Source organism: Ascaphus truei, chromosome 6 (assembly GCF_040206685.1).
Source record: "Ascaphus truei isolate aAscTru1 chromosome 6, aAscTru1.hap1, whole genome shotgun sequence".
Taxonomy (NCBI): Eukaryota; Metazoa; Chordata; class Amphibia; order Anura; family Ascaphidae; genus Ascaphus; species Ascaphus truei.
In genome coordinates, this window is record NC_134488.1 from 69,315,104 (window position 1) to 69,336,432 (window position 21,329).

Consider the following 21,329-nt stretch of genomic DNA (forward strand, 5'->3'; position numbering starts at 1 on the left):
GCTGGCCAGTACAAAATACAGAGACACCTCAGGGAGCACTGCAACAGCTAAGTGGAGAAATATCAGGATTTAACAGCCACAGGAAAGAAAGAGGTCCACCTGCATTGGAACACCGGTTATGCTGTCAAATTAACTGTAAGAAGCAGCAGCCTGTATCTGTTTGAATCCAGAGCTCCAACAAAAGGTTATTGTACAAATACCCTGTCTGATCAACAGGTTGTGAACTAATATGCAGTGACTGTAAAATATATAAAGAGAGAGGCACAGCGTTAGTGATTGGTTTTAGGATTGCAGAAGTACTGTGTGATTATGTGGTAGCCCTGTGTATGTATCCCTGTTCAACATTATAGATAAAGTAATATAAAGTTTGTTATAATTCCTTACAGTTTTGTGTCTAATTACTCCTGCTTCCCACTGTGCGTACCACTCACTATAAGAGTTAAACCCCAAGTTACAGGACTCAGGCCCCCACCTCAGTGACAGGTTCTATAGTCTGAGGTAAAGTAAAGAGCGGTTACATACAGTATGTGTGTGGTGTGTATGTATGTAGATGTATGTTATGGTGTCAATCAATGTTACCTGTATGTTCACTTTCAGGTGATCGATTCTTCTGATGTGGTAGTCCAAGTTCTGGACGCTAGAGATCCCATGGGAACCCGCTCCCCTCACATCGAGACTTATCTGAAGAAGGAGAAGCATTGGAAACATCTGATCTTTGTCCTAAATAAGTGTGACCTGGTGCCTACATGGGCTACAGTAAGAGCCTTTTTCATTGGCTTCATAACACCATTGTTTGAATAATTTGTTCCCAATATATGTACAGTCTGCTTCTCTTCTAAACAAGGCTTAGGCTGGGGCCATGGTACCGCAGTCCCTGTGGAGGCGTGCACACGCTGAGCGAACAGACTGCCTTAAGGCAGCGTTTGCGTCCATGCGGCGCACAGGCGGGTCCGCGGGGAAGCAGGCGGGGGCGTGTGTTGCGTAAAATCAGTTAAACTGATTTCTCATTGCGACAGACGAGTCACGTGAGCGGTTCGCCAATGACGTCACTGACACGCCCACGGATGGCGCATGTACCATGGTAAAAAACTCACCTGCTTCACGTGGGTGACGTCACGACCGTGCACGCCTCCGCACGGGCGAAGGCACCATGGACCAGGCCTTAGAATCTGGACTGGGTCCCAGAGAGACTGAACGCCATCGCAAAAGCTGTTTCAGGGCTGAGTGCTTTTACTTTCTTGCAGTTCAATAAATCTTGCTAAATGAGATTGTAATTGTAAAAGTCCTTAAATATGATAGGTACACAGAGAATAAATTGCTGCTGCTCAGCTTTTCTATAATTACCCTACAGAAGTACATTTAAGTTCAAACATCTATTTTATTTTTTTGTTTACAATGGGGATATTTAGTACTTTTTCACCAGCAGATACTTTTCTAGAATATTTTTTTTTACTATTCATGTGGTTCACATATTGGCTTTTTATCCCACACCTAGATTTCATAAGAGCTACATTTCCCCTCTGCAAATTGTATTGAGAGGGCCATCTTTTGTAAAATACCGTAACAGACATCAAAAGATGTCTGGTTTTTGTTATGCTAAACTAATTGGACTGCTTTAAGAGTAAAACAACGCTGGTTTATTCAGGAAAAAAAAAATAACAGAATTAGGCATGTATAATATCAGAGAAATATTTCTTATGCTATTTTGCTTGGAAATTGTTTTCAAAATGAAGTCAATTTGGCACAAGTGCACCTCTGCGGTTTGTTATTGAAGACTTTAAGTCTGTAGCAAATAATTTCCTTTACCGTTAAATTCTGGAATGGATGCGAATACGTGTAAACTTAGTAATGGATCATCTCGGCGAACTATTAACTGCTTCAATGCCAAAGGTGCCTACAGTTGTTTTTTTTTTTTTTGTGTGTAGTGGCATGATGGAGTTAAAAATGCGTAAGACTAGTAATAAAATTAGCTTCAGTGAAAGGTTCTTTAAAATGTAAAAAGCAGTGCTTTGTAATTATTCGAAATAGACCTTGTTTTGTTTTTTAAACTCCACCCCCGCCCCCCTAAATAAATTGACGAAGATTGCCAAGCGTGGTAAATTATTATCCTCAAGGGCCACCAACAGGTCAGGTTTTTAGGATATCCCTGCTTGAGCACATGTGATGCAGTCTGACTGAACCACTGATTGACCCGCCTGTGCTGAAACTGGAATATCCGGAAAACCTGACCTGTATGGTGGCTCTTGAGTACTGAAGTTGGCCACCCCTGAGGCATCCTCTAAAAGAAAATCCATTGAAAAGGTGATTAGGTAGAGCAGGACTTTTCCCCCCACATTACACTGTTGTGTTTTACACTCAACTGTAGATTTGCTGTTTAATCTGCTTTGTAAAATATTATTTTCCAGAAACGCTGGGTCGCCCGCCTGTCTCAAGATTATCCAACATTGGCCTTTCATGCCAGCCTCACCAATTCGTTTGGGAAAGGAGCGTTCATCCAGCTTTTGAGACAGTTTGGGAAGGTAAAAGTTCTTAAACCCTCTTTCCAGCCAGAGGGGCCTGCTGGGGAGCAGTAAATCCACGTTCTGCCGTCAGTTTGGCAATTGTAAAACCTTTGCCACAAGTCCACATAAGATGAGTGTATAGAAGTCATTGTCCCATATGAGGTGCACTCCTAAAAACCCTCCAATTTAATAATTAAAATAAACACACACCCTAAATCGAATGCTATAAGTATGTCACCCTGGTACTCTGACAGGACCTGAACATACGGAGAACCACGATGAGGTAACTCTGGTACCACGGATATATGATGTATATAAACATTAAGGGGAAACGGCATTTTTTTTTTGTATTTCATTCTATATACTGGGCAGGTATTTAGTCACAGGATATTTAGTCACAGCCCTTTCAGCTCTGCGCATAAAGATGTTTTGTAAATAAACGGACAACAGGTCATTTCTTTTTATTCCTTCCTTTCTGTGAAACAGCTGCACGGTGACAAAAAGCAGATAAGCGTGGGTTTTATCGGGTACCCAAACGTGGGCAAGAGCTCTGTGATAAACACATTACGGTCCAAGAAAGTCTGCAATGTGGCTCCAATCGCAGGTTTAACAAAGGTAAGACGAGAGGAACTGATCCCACAAACCATTGACCCCAATTCTTACAATTGAATGCAAGGTTTAGTTAGTACATGTGATCTTCACATTAACCACTTGGCTGCTGCAGGCGTATGCTGCCCCCAGTGTTAGATACACATTATGAATTAAACCCCTTTGAATTGGAGTTGATTGTAATGATGCCGGTAGTTCTGCATGTACAGGAAGAGTGTTGGCTAAAAGCTGACCCCGCTGAGCTAAGGTAAATTAGGCTAAAGGGTTAATTACTGCAGTTGCGTAGTCGTTGTTTTACAGACTCATTCATTAGTCGCTGGTAAGAGTTTTACTTGACAAACGGAACAAACGGAACATTGGTTGGTAAATGAGTTAAACAGATTATACACAAGTAAGAAACAGAGCATTAAATATTGAGGATGTTAAGTTTGCAGAACTTTTAACAAAAGGTTTAACCTGCACAATGGGAAGTTAAACAAGATAAGTCCTTGTGGGTATCCCTGCAAACACCGTCCATGTTACCTCCACTGCTGGAATGCTGCTGTCCTGCACTTTATGAAACTCTTTATGAAAAGACACCGATGCCCCCCCCCCATGGTTATCCCATAATTGTCCAATGCATTGCTGATCCCTCTGCCAGTGAAACAGTTAATAATTATTGATTGTACTGGATCATGCTTATATTTAAAAAATATGTTGTGTTTTTTTTTATTTTTTATTTTTTTGCAAGGTTTGGCAATACATCACCCTCATGCGTCGGATATTCCTCATAGACTGCCCTGGTGTAGTTTATCCATCCGGTGACTCGGAAACAGACATTGTGTTGAAAGGAGTGGTGAGTATTTAACCAGGTGATTGTCCTTTTCCCCACCCCTCTTTGCTTTATTGGTTTCTCCAGTAAGACACCACTGACCATTTACCCTCCAGTCAGTTATTTAACATTGTGTTAAAGGAGCAGTTCCGTCTACCATTTATTTATTTATTTTCTTCGCCCCACATTTCTTTGCAGGGTTGGGACTAGGGGTCCCCCTGAGCCAAATGCCACTATTCTTAGTTGCCAGGGTACTTACCAGCTAATTTACCAGTTTTAAATCTCCCACAGGAAATAAAAAAAGCTTTCGAATCTCAGGCCAATATGAAATTGCAGTATCAGTTGTGGCTTTCTATTAGATGGCCATTTAAATCCCCTTTAGAAACCAGGAAGTCATATCGCTAAGTTCACCAGGAAGTATCTCTGGATCAGTGGGGTGTCCCTGGAGCTGACAATAGTGTGCCTCAGCTCTTGGGGACCCCGAATCCAATTCTGTAATAAAAAAAGAAATGGTTACATAGGGTGGATTGCTCCTTCAACTAACTTTTTTTTAACCAGTGTCTATTAAGCCTAGCAATGTAACACACAGGAAAATACATTAATACATAGCGCAATGGTATATGTATAAAATAACTTTCTCTGCCTCTTACTTGTATTTTTTTTTTCCTAGGTCCAAGTTGAAAAGATAAAATGTCCTGAGGATCACATTGATGCAGTTCTCGCGAGAGCCAAACCGGAGTATATCAGCAAGACGTACAGAATAGACACCTGGGAGAATGCAGAAGATTTCCTGGAGAAGCTCGCCTTCAGGACTGGGAAATTGTTAAAGGTCTGTGAAATGGGGCTGGTCACTATATATACAGTGCACTTGCCTTTCTTTGCTTTAAACCTGTCTACCAATCTATGGGTGTTATGACTAATGGATACCTTATGTTTTTGGACACCTGTAGCAATCGGCGGTCAAAGTGTGATGGCACTAAGGCAGGGGTTGGCAACTCCGGTCCTCAAGGGCCACCAACAGGTCTAGTTTGAAGGATATCCCTGCTTGAGCCACCTGTGCTGACACAGGGATATCCTTCAAACCGGACCTGTTGGTGGCCCATGGAGTTGGCCTACTCCTGCATTATGGGGGTATGGCATGTTATTACTTTTTAACTTACAACTCTGGAGGGCAACTACTTTTTTTTATTATATTGATGGACTAATGGTTCCACTTTCTGTTTAAATAAAAGTAGATGCAATGTAGGAGGCCTCTGTTCCTTTCTGCTTTAACAGCATAAATGTTGTAGAAAGTATTTCTAAAACATGGTCACGGTACTTGTTTAAGACATTTAACCAGTGGCAACAATACTTTGTGTTTACGAGGCAATCCAAGCCGGCAATTTAACATTGGATGGAAGCAGGTGGTCTCCGGAGCTGAACCCCATTAATTTCAGCTTTTGGAACCCCTACTTCCAGAGATACTTCGCTCTGTATGGAGTACCAGTAGCTGCTCCGCTTGCAGGGATCACATAATGACCGTTTTTCAAATTGCCCACACCCTGCATGCCAATAAGAAGCCGTTCCGTAATCGGGGCGGCTTCCTATTGTGACATGGGAGCTTTAAAAAGAGGGAGATACCGGCACCCCCTTTGCAGGCAAATATCTTTTGAAGCAGGGGCTCACCGGAGCTGAAACTAATGGGGTTCAACACCGGAGACCCCCTGCTTCAATTCTATGGTAAAAAAAAAAAAAGAATTTGACAAAATAATCACCTGTTTGGATTGCTACTTTACAGGAAGTTCTGCAATTGCATTCGGAGAACCGGCGCACAGCAAGGTCCGTTACCTCTGCTCGAAGTTCTACAGGCCTGAGAGCTTTTTTTGTGGAGCAATGTACGCCTTGTGTTTTAATGATTTTTTTTATTTATTATTTTTGTATCTGCCGAAGTGGTACAAGAACTAGTAGTTTGTGTCTTCGGTCTCTATTTTTTTTTTTATTGTAAACTTTGTGACTGGCGTTTGCATAAAGTATGTGTATTATTCTACTTTGTTCAGCAATGTGTAAATTAATTATCTGGTAAGCCAGGCAAACAAGGGTGGGTAGCCGTGTTGGTCCTTTCTTCCATGAAGTAGCAAAGGAGGGAGAGAGGTGGTATGATACCTTTTTTATTGGACCAACATGTAGTTAGTTATGTTACAAGGTTTCGATCCTCTCGGGGTCCTTCATCGGGTATATCAATAAGCCAAACTCTATTTAGGAAAGCTAAAAAAGGAAGTGTGACACATCCTAATTAGTTTGCCTTTTGGTCATATCGTGATGTTCATTTATTGCCTTTATTGATTACAGGGGGGAGAACCTGATCGTCAAACTGTATCAAAAATGGTGCTCAACGACTGGCAAAGGGGAAGGATACCGTTCTTTGTGAAACCACCAAATGCGGAACCGGCTGCACAGGTATCCTCATTAAATAATCCTGTAATAATACTTCCGATGGTGTATGTATATCTTTATTTAGCGCCATTAATGTAGATAGCGCTTCACAGCTGTAATACACGTGACATAAATAACACACAATGGGAATATGTGCTTCAGACATAAAAGTAACATTAGGAAAAGTCCCTGCCCAGAAGAGTTTGCAATCTAATTGGTAAGTAGAAAAAATGTACAGAGACAGTAGGAGGGTGTTCTGGTAAGGGCATCTGCAGGGGCCACGGTCGATGTATGAGGTGTATAGTATCAGCCACATAGCTACCTGTATGCTTCGTTAAGAAGGTGGGTTTTAAGATAGATCTTAAAGGTGGATAGAGAGGGTGCTAGTTGGATATTGAGGGGAAGGGCATTCCAGGGGTGTGGGGCAGTGTGTGAGAGGGCTTTATATACAAAAGGGGTACAGAGAAGATATCCTTGAGCAGAATGTAAGAGTCAGGATGGTGCACATTGAGAAATTAGGGCTGAGATGTAAGGATGGGCAGCGTAATGTAAAGCCTTAAAAGTGAGAAGAATTTAATGTTTTAATCTCTCATCGGTGAGTCTGCAGGTAGATTTCGTTTTTGCGTTCATCCAGCCATTGTGACGGTGCAAATTGTGCTGTATTATTGGCCGGCCAAAGAATACAAAGATTCCAAATGTAATAGAGCAACAATTGTACATTCAATCAGACATTAAAAAAAGTAACGGTGGGTAAAAAAGTGACATCCTACAGTGTACAGGAAATGTAAAAAAATATCACTTAGTACATTTACATGTCTCAGACAGATCTGCAACCTGTTCTTTCCCCATTCTCTGTTTGCATACAATGCTTCCACTGCAGCAAGGGATTCTGGGTAATCCTCACACTAGTGTGTAATAGAAGTAACTGCACACAAACCTCTCTTGCTGTAAGGAAAATAGAACTTGGGTTGGTTCCATCACTCAGACCTAAACAAGAACCTTCACACTTCTGTATGTTGCTTTTCCCCTGTTGTCCCACAGATACGTCCTCCCGTGCAGTGACGTTAGAGGGCCTTAGGGACATGTTAAAAGGGTCAGCAGCTGTAATTGTTAGTGCAATCTTATTTAAGATGTTGGAATCACAGCAGTCTTACACCGTGCTCACTTATGTGTGATTGTCTATCATGAGCTGCTAACTGCTTTGCTGTTAGAGGCTGGTAATGCATAGCGTTGCTTGCTTCTCTGGCAGTCAAGGGGTTAGATTATTTATACAAGGAAAGGGGCACCATGAAAAAGATAAGCCATTGGTAATTGTGTTAAACTCTTCTTGATTAGCCCACACAGTCTTTACTGCCAGCTCCAGCAACTGCGGACACCTGTGTGAGCGAGGAGACCGCCGAGCCTGCAGATGTAACTACAGAACCCCAGGAAGCGAATCCTGCCAAGAACGAGATGAAAGAACTCATGTCACACGTTAAACAAGACTTCGGCAAGATCAGCGTGGCACCAGAGTACTCCCAGGACGATTTGGTACCCTTGGAGATAGATGGAATATCAGACCTCTCTGAACTGGAGTCCGAGGAGGAGGGTTCTGCAGAGGAGGAAGCCGGTGAAGAGCCAAGCAAAGGCAAGGCACTACATGAGGACAGCGGCGATCAATCCAAAGAAAAGTTATCGGGGGCCAAAGGCCAGGCCCCGAAAGTGTTGCTTAAGGAATTAGATGATAAGATCGCAAAGTACAAAAAGTTCCTGGACAAGGCCAAAGCCAAAAGATTTTCGGCTTTAAGGTATTGTATGAGATGTGGAAAATGTGTGCGCTCGTAAATATACACACCTCTATCTCGGCCTATACTTCTTGCATTGTATTTGTAAACCAATGCACACGTGTACGTATAGATGCGAATTGCCCTATATCGGCTGCTTTTTCTAATCGCATTACTTTCCAAATCGGAGCATTTGTGGGTTCAGTTTGTACACCTTTTAACCCCCACTTTGAACTTGGCCATGTGACAGCAATATCTTTCTTGGTCTAAGAATCTCACAGGAGCAGCACAGGGTGACATTTGTTACTAGATACCGTAGTTCATTTTTCAGTGCTCAAACGTGGAGGCGACGCCAGGTTGCGCGCAGAGCGCTGGCTGGGATATTCTATTTATTGGGATTCTGAAGATGTTTGTTGAGGCTTGAAACATAGCAAAGGGATTTAAAGACTGTTCGCTTATTAAATTTAATGATTCACTGCTTGCTTTTTTCGATTGGGGCTTTTCCAATTTCGAATGAATAAGTAACATTCTCTCGTTAGCACTCGTGCAAGGAAGTAAATCTGCAGCACATGTGAAGTTTTGGGACGACCGCCATTGAATCTGTTTTAAGATATTCGCTAATGAAAAATTGTTATGCTGGCACATTTGAATCCATGCTAAATGAAGAGTATAATCAATACATTTACACTGGTTAAACAAAACCCCAAAACACGGAACATGCCGTTCATTGGGGTTGTGCGATGCAGACGTGGAGAGCCCTTCCAGGAAAACAGAAAATGAAAGCGGTTTTAACAGTTTCACTGCCCCCAAAGCACAACGTTTAAAGCAGGGGTGGCTCACTTCAGTCCTCAAGGGCCACGAACAGGTTGAGTATTAAGGATATCCCTGCTTCACCACAGGTGGCTCAGTTGTTGACTGAGCCAATGATTGAGCCACCTGTGCTGAAGCAGGGATATTCTTAAAACCTGACCTGTTGGCGGCCTTTGAGGACTGGAGTTGGCCACTCCTTGTTTAAAGGATGGATTTGAATGTCAAAAGGAATTGCCACTACGATCCTAAAACTCTCTCCCTCTCCCTCCCCCTGTCCCCCTGTTCCCCTCCCTCCCTCCACCATAAATTACTGCTTAATCTATTCCATTTTTTAAACAATTATAATAAGGTTGCACATGGGGTACACGATTGCATGATAATACAAAATTAGCTTTAAATACATTTTGGAGCAGGTTATTTTTTTTAAAATATTCTACAAATTATGATGAATGAGTTGGTTAGTCTATTTGGGTGGGGAAAACTTTACCGTTATTCATAGCAGTAAGTCTCCTACTGTTGCAGCCGCCTTTATTCTCCTGCTTACCCGGCTCATTGCGGGGAGTTTCTCCGTTTTTTATCGGAGTTTCCCGCGCGGCGGCCGCATCATCAGATAAGCGCTAATGGCGCTTATCATTGAAAGCGCCCGCGGCGCGGGAAACCTGAGGGGAAAAAAGCCGCGCGCCGCTGCGTTTTTAAAAAGCCCGCGGTGGCGGCCGCAGGAGGATAAAGGCGGCTGCCACTGTAGATCAACAATAGTTTAAAGCGGCAAAACACCTTGCACTGCATCTTTTTTCTTCTTATAGGATTGAAGCAGGGGGTGTCTGGAGCTGAACTCCATTGATGTCAGCTCTGGGGCGCCCTGATTACAGAGATGCCTCCATAGGGGGGTGTTGGTATCTCTGGAGTTTAAATAGGATGCCGCAAAGGATGATGTTATCGTTTCATTTTGACCAGTGGGACAGTTAAATGCCGCCATTTCGTTAGGTAAACAAGTTCCCTGGCTGAAGAGATTCCGGCACTCCTACGGAGGTATCTGCGGAAGCAGGGGGTCGCCGGAGCTGAAATTAATGGGGTTCAGCTCCAGAGACACTCTGCTTCAATCCTAGAACAAAAAAAGATGTAGTGCGTGGTGTTTTGCTGCTTTTCTGGTCGAGTGCAGAAGATTATAAATGCTATTCATAGTAGACATTTGAGCATAAACCTTTAATCAGACTGACCTCTTACTGTCTGTGCTATTAGAGGTACTTGTTGCATGAATTTATAGGAATACATCTTTAATACCTCCAAAAGGGGAAGAATAGGAGGGGGGGTCTTTATATTGACCTTTGAGTGGGAGAAAAACTAGCATGGTTATCATATTTGAAACTCTTCGGGGTCGATTTATGTGCACGATGTATTATGCTGTGAAAACCTCTCCCTTCATATGAATTTGGTTAAAATCATCTTTTACAAGCAGCAGAGGGTATACAGCAAATTGGCTATGGACCTTGTGTCTGTATTGTGTGTTCTGTATATTAGAATATTAGGTAGTGTGCTCAGGGAGAAAGGCACATAAATGCACAACCCGGGTATTATAAAATATAGCTTTGTAGTGTATAGTGTTAACGCTATATTCAAAGCTATATTTTATATTACCTGGGGTGTGCATTTCTCCCTGAACACACACTACCGAGTGCTCTCAATTATGTTCTGATTCACTTTCAGTTAACAGTTTGCACCCACTTATTATCACTATTGCTTATCACACTGTCTACTAGTATGGCTCTTAGTTGATCACTTCCTACCACCCCCTGCTTTTCCCTGCTCAGTATATTCATTGATTAAGTTATCTGTCACACAGTGATCATTTTCTTTTCTTCAGACTCCCTAAAGATCTGACTGAAAACCTATTTGCAAAACCAAATAAGAAATCCAATGAAGAACTGCAAGATGAAGGTACTTTTTTATATATGCTCTCATTTCAAGATTTATAGACTGCAATTAATTGCACCTCACTGTTAACGTTTGTCACTGTTAATTAATTAAAGGATACCCGCAGCATCCTGACCGAGGTTAATTATTTTCCAAAAGTTCTCTCTTACCATATAATTACTACATTTAATTTATCAGAACCAAGATAACCGGTGGTGGTATTTCAACATTTTATGAAATGACCTATATTAATTTCTGTACTTCAATAGATGATTTACCCCCTTTGCTGCCAGCAAATGGGCTAAGATGCAACTTCCAAGAGTAGCAAATGTTTAAAATGCACGGCCTTTTCATCTGCTTCTCAGGCGGTGACAAAAAAGGGACGAAAAGAAAACAGTACGAAGATGACGACGATCAAGAAAGTAAAAAACCATGCAAGAAACTTACATCAAAAGAGGTACATGGTCCTTCCTGGTGTATTGACTTGTCTGCTACTTGTTGAAGCAGCGGTTTGTGTTGGGTATTCTCAAAGTGAACAGGATGTGGTAAGAACAGAAATATCCAAGTAGCTGTAATTACAGCTTCTGAGCCCAAGGACTGCTATATTTGCACTAATGTTATTGTTGATTCAGGTGCAGGGAGCAGGCACGTCCTACCAGCACCGCAGAGGAGATGCTTTTTCTCTCCTATATAGTGGCGAGAAAACATTTGTGAACCATTTAGGATTTTCACATATTTCAAACCTAAAATGTTATTAGATCTTAATCAATGTGCAGATAATGATAACCTGATCAAACAAATGACCAAAAACATAATACTTTATCAACTTTTTTTTATCCACTAATAATTCCACATTCAATATCCATGTGAGAAAAGGATGTGAACCTTTCGATTGAGTACCTGGTGGCACCCCTTTGAGCAGCAATTACTTAAACTAAGCGTTTCCTGTAACTGCTTGTCCAGTTTCTCACATCGGTTTTGAGGAATTTTGGCTCATTCCTCCTTACAGAACTACTTCAACTCTGATATTTGAGGGCTTCCTTGCGTGGACCGCTCGCTTCAGGTCCTGCCCCAACATTTTGATGGGATTTAGATCCGGACGTGGATTGGGCCATTCTAAAACGCAGAATTTTTTTCTGCAACCATTCTTTTGTAGCTCTGCTTGTATGTTTAGGATCATTGTTCAGCTTCAGCTCACAGACGGATGGTCTGACATTCTCCTCTAGAGTATTCTGATACAATGCAGAGTTCATGGTTGTGTCAATGATGGCAAGCCGCCCAGGTCCTGAGGAAGCAAAGCAGAACCCAAACCATCACACACCTTCCACAATGCTTGAGGGTTGGGATGAGGTTCTTCTGTTATAACGTAGTGTTTGGTCTTCGCCAAACATAACGTTTCTCATTAAGGCCAAAAAGTTCTACCTTTGACTCGTCTGTCCAGATAACATTGTTCTAGAAGTGTGGTGGATCATCTATGTGCTCTTATGAACTTAAGATCAGTCTCTTTCTGATAATTGAGTCATGATCTCACATTAGCCAATGCATGAGTGGCTTGCAGATCCTTGGATGTTACTCTGGGGTTCTTTGTGACTTCCTGGATGATTTGTTGGTTTGTTCTTAGAGATTTTGGTAGGACGACCGCTGCTGGGTAGAATGTGTAGTCTTGAACTTTCTCCATTTGTAGACTAACAGTGGATCGATGGAGCCCCGAATCCTTAAATGGTTTTGTAACCCTTTCTAGATTGAGCATCAATAACTGCTTTTCTAAGGTCCTCAGAGATTTATTTTGATTGTGGCATGATGTGTTTCCACACACCTGTATGGTGAAGACCAAACTCACAAAGTTTCTGATCATTATATAGGGTGGGGCCTCCCAAACTCTCACCTGAAGATCTACCTAATTATTTAAACACCTGATTCTAAATATCCCCTTTAATGTAGCTGATAAAACCAGGGTTTCGCTTACTTTGCACCTATTACTTTGTCTAATTCATACATCATTTTGTTTGAAAAGACATGGAATTGGTTAATATAAACACTATTGGATATTTAAGAGGACTGTTTTTTATTCAAGAAGGTTGTCATGGAAAAACTATGGAATTTCCATAATTATTATTGTGTTTCACAAACCTTCTCACCACTGTAACATGGCAATGATCTGCATAGTTTAGTCTGTTTAAGTTTCAGAATATCTTCTTATAGGGAGTGTTTGGAAGCTGGGATACTATTTAACATAATACAGTGCAGCCTGTTTGCTTTCATAGAGGTCAAATAGCTTTAGTTTATATTCAGGAAAAGGTCTTGATTTCAAATTCCTAGTCCTGTAAATAATGTACAAAGCCATTGAACCGTTGTATTAGTATCCTTCAGAAACCCTTGTAGAAAGGCGATCACAACACACACAAGCATTGATTTATACAGTCTAATGTTACAACCTGCAGTCTTTTTTGTCGTTCATGGCAGTTTAAATAATATCCCTTGGTCTCATCAAGTTATAACTGTGTTGTGCATTCATTTTCCACTGATTTGCTTTCGTGTTTCTTTTGCAGAGGAGAAGGTTAGAGAGGCAGCAGCACACAAAGAAAGTCGGAGTGCGGTACTATGACACTCACAACGTGAAAAACAAAAACCGTAATAAAAAGAATATAAACTCAGACGGCCAGAAAGTAGGACGCACAAAATCTAAGCAGAAGCAATGATCAATGTATCTGTTATCTCATTAAAATGGTCAGACTTTCCTAAAGCACATCTTTCTGTTTCCTGTAAGTAGCAACCGTGGGATTGTCAATTTCTGACATTCCTATCACACCAAGTGAAGCTCTTGTTCACTTTTCAAATATTTGCTACTATTTACAGCAAAGTTGTACTGGTTCCCAGGTAAGTGTAGATTTGTGACAGATTGTGATACCAACATGTATTTAAAATGTGTGTACAGGCCTTTCAAAACTTCAGACGTTCCTCACCTCACAGGAGCACATGAAAAGGAGATTTTGAAAACACTGCAAACACCATTAAAACCATGGCAGAAAAAGTAGTTCCCAGCACTCATTAAAACCATGGACTCTTGCTAGTATATTCAAGCTTAAGGGTTGTATATCATGCACACAAGCCCAAACCACCCTCTAAGCGTTCAGTGGAAGGAGAAAAATAATACATTAAACAGCACTGTTCAGCTTTTGCAGTGAAAATGGTACTGAATCTAGGCATTTCGGTGTGGAATTCTATTTATAGTTTCATACACATTTTATTTCTCTCTGGAACCTTGATCAAGTAAAATACAGATGCAAAAATGAATTTACTTAATCACTTGAGTGGCCACCAACCCTGGACATATCCAGTTACTTCCGAATTGTGCAAGTAGCCGGCATAGGCATATATTGCCAAGTGCACGCATCATGGGAAATAAAGTTGTATCTTACCCAGACCCATGGATCAGAAAAAAAATAGCTGCACATCGCAGGTATGTGTATCAAAATAGTGTAGTGTACACAAAAATCTATTACCCTGATGAAAGTCCTGTTCTAAGGACCGAAACTTCAGGTTTTTTTTTTTGTGTACAATACAGTATTTTGATACTTACCTGCGATGTGTTGCTTTATTTATTTTTTTGCTCTTATGGGTCTAAGTGAGATGCAATACTTATAGTCCTATCCCTACTTTATAGTACCCTCTCGTAGGGTTGGTTGCCAGGTGTCCAGTATGAACTAGACTGTCCTGTATTTGGACACTGTCCAGTAAAAAATGAGAGGTAATACTGGACATGTATGTGTCCGGTATTACCTCTCTGGACATCTTGACCCGATCAGCTTCAGGGGCCGTGGAATTTCCCCGAGCAGGGCTGTTACTAGGGGGCTGGGTAGCTTCCTCCATCCTGATTGGCTGCTGCTTGGTAATGCAACCAATCAGTAGGAGGTATCCGTAGCCTGGGGCCAAGGAGAGGAGGAAACAGCATGGAGCGGAGAGGGGTGTGTATCAAGCGCATTGCACCGTTTCACCATTGTGTTCAGTATTTTTGGAGAAGCCACCTGGCAACCCTATCTATATGCCTGTCTTGCATTTGTTACCAGCCCTCTGTTTCTTTATTGTACAGTATGAATAGGTCCCATTCATTTCCTGCTACTCTGATTTATCGGCAGTGTTGGGAGTCAGATTAAACATTCAGACCGGCCACACCCAGCCCTTGGGCTGCCAGTTGGACAGTTCTGATCTATGTTATTACACACATGGTCTGTAGACATCTGCAATGCTTTGATAACTGGTGCATGGAGGATTCCCTGCTAAGAATCTCGACACGGGCAGTGCAAACAGCCGACTTGGAAAACGATTGTAATACGTTTATCTTCAAAAGAACTTCAATATTAAAAACATTGAGGTGTTTCATTACAGATTGGGGAGGTTTTATTATATACAACAGCCAAGTACAATTAAAAATGTCCCAAAGATACATTGGTTTCTTGGAATTTGCACTGGGAAACAGTCCGGATCACAGACGGTCTGTCCATAGATGTTACTCTTGTCTTATTTTTTGGGCACAATAATACCTTCAAGTTGAGCCTGAAAAACAAAATCCTGGTTAGAGTATGGTACCTGATGCCTGGACATTCAAATGGTTACAAAGGGGAGGAGGAAGTTGCAATGCCATTTCAAGTTGAACAATAAGGTGAGAACATTATTTGCGAGCATAGTAAAACCTACAGCTACTTAAAACCGCTGCAAATATAATGTATCAAATAATTATTCTTAAACTGCTGGAAGATTTAAATAAATATGTACATCACAGTTTAACTCTAAAATAAAATTAATAGTTCCATGGGAAAATACTTTGGATAAGATTTCCTTATAAATCAAAGCTGTTGCATAATTTAAGATTAAGAACGGGGGAAAAAATGACAAAATCCAAACTTGTGCTAAACTGTTAGCCAAGATTTCAGATATCTACATTTTTCATGCAAGGTATACAGACATAAGATAGATTGTTAAGAGAATACATAAGCAATACGTGTGTTTTGTGTGAATATTCTTTCCCTACATGGTTTACAAAATATGAACCTAAATTGTACAAGTTCAAAGAATAGTCCATTTTGACAATTTTGGAAACAGACTTCTTTTATAAACTAGCAGCTAATGCCCAGGACATACTTGAAAACGAGAGGTAACACTCAATGTATTACTTCCTGGTAAAATATTTTATAAATAAATAAATGCATAAAACAATTCTTTCAGCAAGTGTATGTTTTATGATTCTTCTTTGGGCAGCACATTGTATATTTCACAAGCAAAATATACCGTTGGTTGACATGTGACTGCTAATTAAATCCAATCACAAAGCAGGTTAAGAATGATTGAAAGAGGGGAATAACTACAAGCTGATTTCCAAAAGGCATTTTCTGCCCCAGGTAATAGTGATAGAAGGGTAAAATAATTAAAGTACTCTATAAATGTCTTCAGCATTGCGCACGCACCGCAACTGAAACTATACAAAGTCCTTTTGCTCATCACAGTATGAATGGCCTCTGCTCCTTCACTGACAGGTGTTTGCAATGCATTTCAAGGCCGTGGTATAGATTTCCTGAATTCACCACATCTTGTGCTTATTAGTAGGCCTAGAATATAATTTGGACCATCGGGCCTAAAAGAAACATCTAAGTGGTGATAAACTATGTTATTTCCTTTCGGACTATTATTGAAAAATGCAGGTGGTGTTCGTTCAAAATGCTTTAGAGCTTTCTTTATCTTAGAATCTTTTTAAATTAGCTTTTTCCTACTTGGCTCAAAAAACCTGCCTTTTGAAAGGAGAAAAATGAGATTACTAGGCTTTGCAATATGATGATAGTGCAACATTATGTTTTTTACGTTAAACATTGGAAATGGGATGAAAGGTGGTGGAAACTGGTTTGCTTCTCCAATAGCAATCTGAAACAACCTTTTTATAAGGTGAAACATTTAGATAATAATGGCTTTGTGAATTGTTCGTCCTGTTTTTTCAGTGAGTACTAAAACATCATTTGGGCTTCAAATGTGCGGTATGGATCATCCAGAGGACAAGGCTCTTGATCTGTAACCTTTTGGCATCCAGTAAATTCCAGGCCCCAAAACAGGAACATGAGGGGTTATTTACTGAGCTGTAGTCTCAAGATAGCCATTTAATGGATTGAAGGACTTGTGTGGAATTAAAAGGTTGGCCGAAGCTAGAGACTATTTTGCCCACCATAGTCAGCCTGTTTCCTACTGAACCTGAAATATTGGATCTCTTTCGCTTTTGCATTATACCAAACCACGCAGGGTTCACTTGTAAAATATAACAAGTCCTTAAAAACAGTGGAAAGGATTGAGGCAAATTTATATATATGTATCAGTCCTGATACTGTGCATAAACTCCAAATACCATTTTTAATGTACTGATCATACTTTGTAAATTGTTGCTGTAGCAAGCAAAGTCATATCCACTTCCTCTTTTTAAACAGGCTCTGACGCACCATTTTGAGCTCTGCCCGTTGGCAAACAAAGTATCACAAACCGATCTGTTGCTGTATTCAAAACAGCAGACTATTACTCTGAAAGCTGTAACAATGTGTTACACTTGGTGATAATGTTACATATTGGCTGCAGCATTTCACAGACTGCAGCACAAAGTTAGGTGACCATTTCGTTAGGCACGCAATCAGAATTTTTGCTGATTTGTAACAGGCGCACTAAAATATTGCCATCTTGGGTAAGAATGTAGATTTATACATCGCCACGTACATATAAAAATTAGTAGCAAATAAAATAAGAGGGAAATGTGTTGCTTTAATTTGCTGTGAGGCCGTCTTCCCCATGCTGGAGAAGATTAGCCCCATTCAGTAAAAGAGGACTGGACTGTTCTCTTGGGGGAGATGTGCTGTTTAGTGTAGACCCAAGAGGCTTCAGAAGCCTCTCCTCACCTTGAGCTGCTGGTTTGTTCGTTTGAGGAACTGTATCTCCTCTGTATGTTTCTTCTCTTCCACTTGCCGTCTCTCTGCCTCGCGTTTCTCTGTAGCTTCGCACTTCGCTTTCTGTTCATTCACCTGTCTCTCGAATTCTTTTTTCTCATTCTCCAAGTCGGTGATCTACAGACAATAACACACTGGGTTATTTTTGGCATATACAGTGATCACCTCTTAATTTACAAACCTGGCAACCACTATTTTAATTACTTTGCAATTTTACAGTTTCACTTTCTGTCAATTCATTATCATGTAAAAAAAATTTAATTGGATACAGTTGGCAATGCCATAATGCTGAATGAGTTTGCAATTTTATTAAATAAGGCACAGCACCATTACTAGTACACAGTGGTTTAAAGATCACTGTGTAAAAAAACATGTCAAATTAGTGACAATGTTATACTATATCAATTGGGGAGACGAGTATTGAAAGATGTCAAAATTCCTTGACACAACACCTTTAAAAAAAATTTTTATATATATATTTTTTTCATAGTCTAACAATGTGGTTTGACACTTTCACCTAGCTGTATTTGCTGGCTTAGTCACACATTTAGTGTACACTGTCACATTTTCTTGGGGTAATCGCTCTACTACTTGCTGTGTCTTCTGGGGAGTGGTGCATTCTGGCCAATTTAAATAAGTAATTGCAACTCATTTTGATACATGCAATGTCTTGTATATAATGTATACCCTGCTCATTGTGTAACTGTATTTGTAACCATGTATTATTTGTTTTACTCTGTGCCCAGGACATACTTGAAAACGAGAGGTAACTCAATGTATTACTTCCTGGTAAAATATTTTATAAATAAATAATTTATTTTACGGTGAGACTGCAGCATTAAGAGCTTTATTACCATCTTGTGGACATTTTGTTAACAGCAACTGCAATGGGGATTACTATACCTTGCTTTTCCACTTATATAGAAAGGTAGTACGTGGGCCTGTTGTGACCTGAATGACTTGTAATGGGCCTGTAGTGGGCCTGTTGTGACCTGAATGCTTGTAATGGTAGCCTTCAACATGTCCGCATGGTGTACCTTACTTTCCCCCCTCGTGATCCAGAAGTTTGCCATCAGATTTTGCTCTGTGGGTTCTGCTTTGTATTGCATAGATAAACTGCACATTTGGAAAACAGTGAGACTACATCACCATGTTGAAAAGGGACGTACTTTCTTCTCCATGTCGGATTTGCCCTGCTCTGCTTGCAAGGCCTTCCTCATGCCAAAGGCCACGCTGCTTTCATAGAGGGTCTGATAGGCAGCAATGGTCATGCGGATTTCATCTCGCACCCTCAGCAGCAGGACCCCACGCTCCGCACAGTTAATGGTGATCTGTCTGATGAGCTCATCTGTCACAAACACAAACTGGTAATTAGAAACAAGGTGAAGACTAACTGAAAGCAAAGGCTGGCCATAACGTTATGGGATAGTGCTGGGTAGGTAAGTGTTGCACAGGAGTGAGCTGATTTTTTTGTTGAAACGCTACCATACTCGTGGTGGTGGATTCTTCAACTCCTTCACTGCCAGAACGGCCTCTATTGCTTCACATAACGGAATATTTTTAAACTGCTGGAGAGTTAGGGAGCCCTTCACGGCAATATTACAGACATTTCCACTAGAGGAAATGTTAACCTATTTTACACTGCAATACATGGTGCTCTCTTGCAACACAATGTGCTACAGCTTCCCCAGCACTGAAGGTGTTTCTAAGTAAAGATAGAGGCTAATTTATTAAGCGGTGCTATACCATGAAACACCTTTTGGGACTATTGGAGTGAAGGGGCCAGAATATGTCTTATGGAATAGCACCAGTTAGTAAAAATGGGCCAAAATGTGAACTAGGCAGGGAACTCATCCCCTTGTTAATAGATTGTGGCAATCTGATTACTGCAGCTGCAGGAAACATCCCACACTGTAAGCATTAAATGTAAAGGGGAAACAGACCGAAGCACTGTGAATATAGCTCTCTGCGCACAGGACAGATCCCAGTCTCACGAGCCTGTCTCTGCTGCAGCTTCACATCCAGCTCTTCCTGCAGGTGAACAACATCTACTCGGGTGCTGGGCGTGCTGGACACCTGCTGGATCCATAGCTGGCTATTCTCCATCCACTCTCTGCATGATAGAAACATAGGCTAGAGTAGATATTTTCATCCAGTTTAACCCTCATTATGTATGGTATTTCTAGTGTGCATGTACCTGTCATCAACTTTAAGGTGTATTTTAAAAAGTGTATTACTCTATAATGAAATCTTATTAGAAAACATTTGTTTCAAGATAGAACTTCAGCACAATTCAGCCTCTATTGAAGGAAACAAGGGATTACAAAGAATGGTAAACTTACATGTATATATGTTATTGTTAACAACCAACATAGCGACACGGGAAATCCTTTGCATGATTATTGTAATAATTACACACATCCAAAGAGATTTTAGCTATTAAATCTATTACATATAAACTAATGATTGATAATTAAATTATAGATTGATACTAGCATTGAATAGTTTAGATCACATTTTTTGTATTCCTCAGGCAATGGTTATGTTTTTTATTTTAAAAGGTAACATTTTCATTTTTCTAGCTTTATGGCTGTTACACAGAGAGGTAAGACCCACAACTTACCGAGGAGGTAGGATTGCATTTAAAATCTCTTCTGGCTGTCTGGTTGTGTCTGATGTAGGGGACTTTGGTTTTGGAGGAGGTGGTACTGGAGTGGTTATAACCTGCTGCTGGGGACTCGCTTTTAAAGGCCGAGACTGAAAGACAATCATTGTATTGTTTCTGGCCCAGATTCACTAGAGGGTGCTAAAGTTTAGCACACCTTGATTTACATTCAAATTAAGAGTATGGGCATAGCAGAGATCTGAAAAGTCTCAGAGTAGGGGGGTAGTTAATTCCTCACCTTCGGGGATTTCCTCTCCGTGTTCCTGCTGATAAGCACCGGGGTGTCATATTTCAGCAGTGAGTCCGCCGGGGGGATCATGGCTAGAGAAGCGATTGAGCAGATTAAGAAGGGGTACAAACACGCACACAACTGAAGCGCAGGACTTTTCACACTGTCGCCAATGCCTCTGTGTACCGTTACCATGGAAATCTGACGCCTAACTGGGTCAGCTCTGCGCATGCGCGGAAGCCCAACTCGTATTGGATCAGCCCAAGTTCCTTCACAGGAAGGAGGGGCCACCCTCCTTACCAGAGCACTCCGTGTTGCCTGATGTCCTTCATACCACATCTAATTTTGTTATTAGTGTTTTTACATTGTGTCAGATTGGGGGTGGGGGGGAGGGGGCATAATGTTAAAGTGAAAATGTGTGTTTTAGATCTTCTGTGTTCACTCTACACCCCCCCTTCTCATTATATGTGTTCCATTGAGACTAGATGAAAGCAAAGGTGAAGCCAGCAGGCGGCCATGTTGGTGGAGGAGTCTTTCAGGAAGTGGTACTTTTTGCATGCTACACTGGGACATCAACTGCACTGATTTGTATCTACAGGTGCAACCACCCTTAACCCCCCAAAATAAAATATATACATATGTATAAA

General features: G+C 41.0%; 2 protein-coding genes across 2 annotated transcripts in view; one reads left to right on the forward strand and one right to left on the reverse strand.

The window, feature by feature from the left end:
• Positions 1–13,560, forward strand: part of GNL2 (G protein nucleolar 2) — a 31,693-nt gene extending 18,133 nt beyond the window's left edge. The window contains exons 7-16 of the mRNA XM_075604746.1: positions 598–756; positions 2,406–2,519; positions 2,988–3,116; positions 3,841–3,945; positions 4,592–4,750; positions 6,250–6,357; positions 7,669–8,120; positions 10,768–10,841; positions 11,183–11,274; positions 13,367–13,560. Coding sequence (XP_075460861.1) covers positions 598–756; positions 2,406–2,519; positions 2,988–3,116; positions 3,841–3,945; positions 4,592–4,750; positions 6,250–6,357; positions 7,669–8,120; positions 10,768–10,841; positions 11,183–11,274; positions 13,367–13,516 — 1,542 coding nt within the window. The 3' untranslated portion in view covers positions 13,517–13,560. The remainder of the gene's footprint in view (positions 1–597; positions 757–2,405; positions 2,520–2,987; positions 3,117–3,840; positions 3,946–4,591; positions 4,751–6,249; positions 6,358–7,668; positions 8,121–10,767; positions 10,842–11,182; positions 11,275–13,366) is intronic.
• A 1,632-nt stretch (positions 13,561–15,192) lies between these two features.
• Positions 15,193–20,890, reverse strand: DNALI1 (dynein axonemal light intermediate chain 1). Its single transcript, XM_075604747.1, has 6 exons — positions 20,692–20,890; positions 20,412–20,545; positions 19,732–19,901; positions 18,958–19,136; positions 17,741–17,905; positions 15,193–15,371 (listed from the first exon to the last, which is right to left on the reverse strand). The coding sequence occupies exons 1-6, from the start codon at positions 20,875–20,877 to the stop codon at positions 15,336–15,338; spliced, it is 870 nt and encodes a 289-aa protein (XP_075460862.1). The 5' UTR covers positions 20,878–20,890; the 3' UTR covers positions 15,193–15,335.
• Between the last annotated feature and the right edge of the window lie 439 nt (positions 20,891–21,329).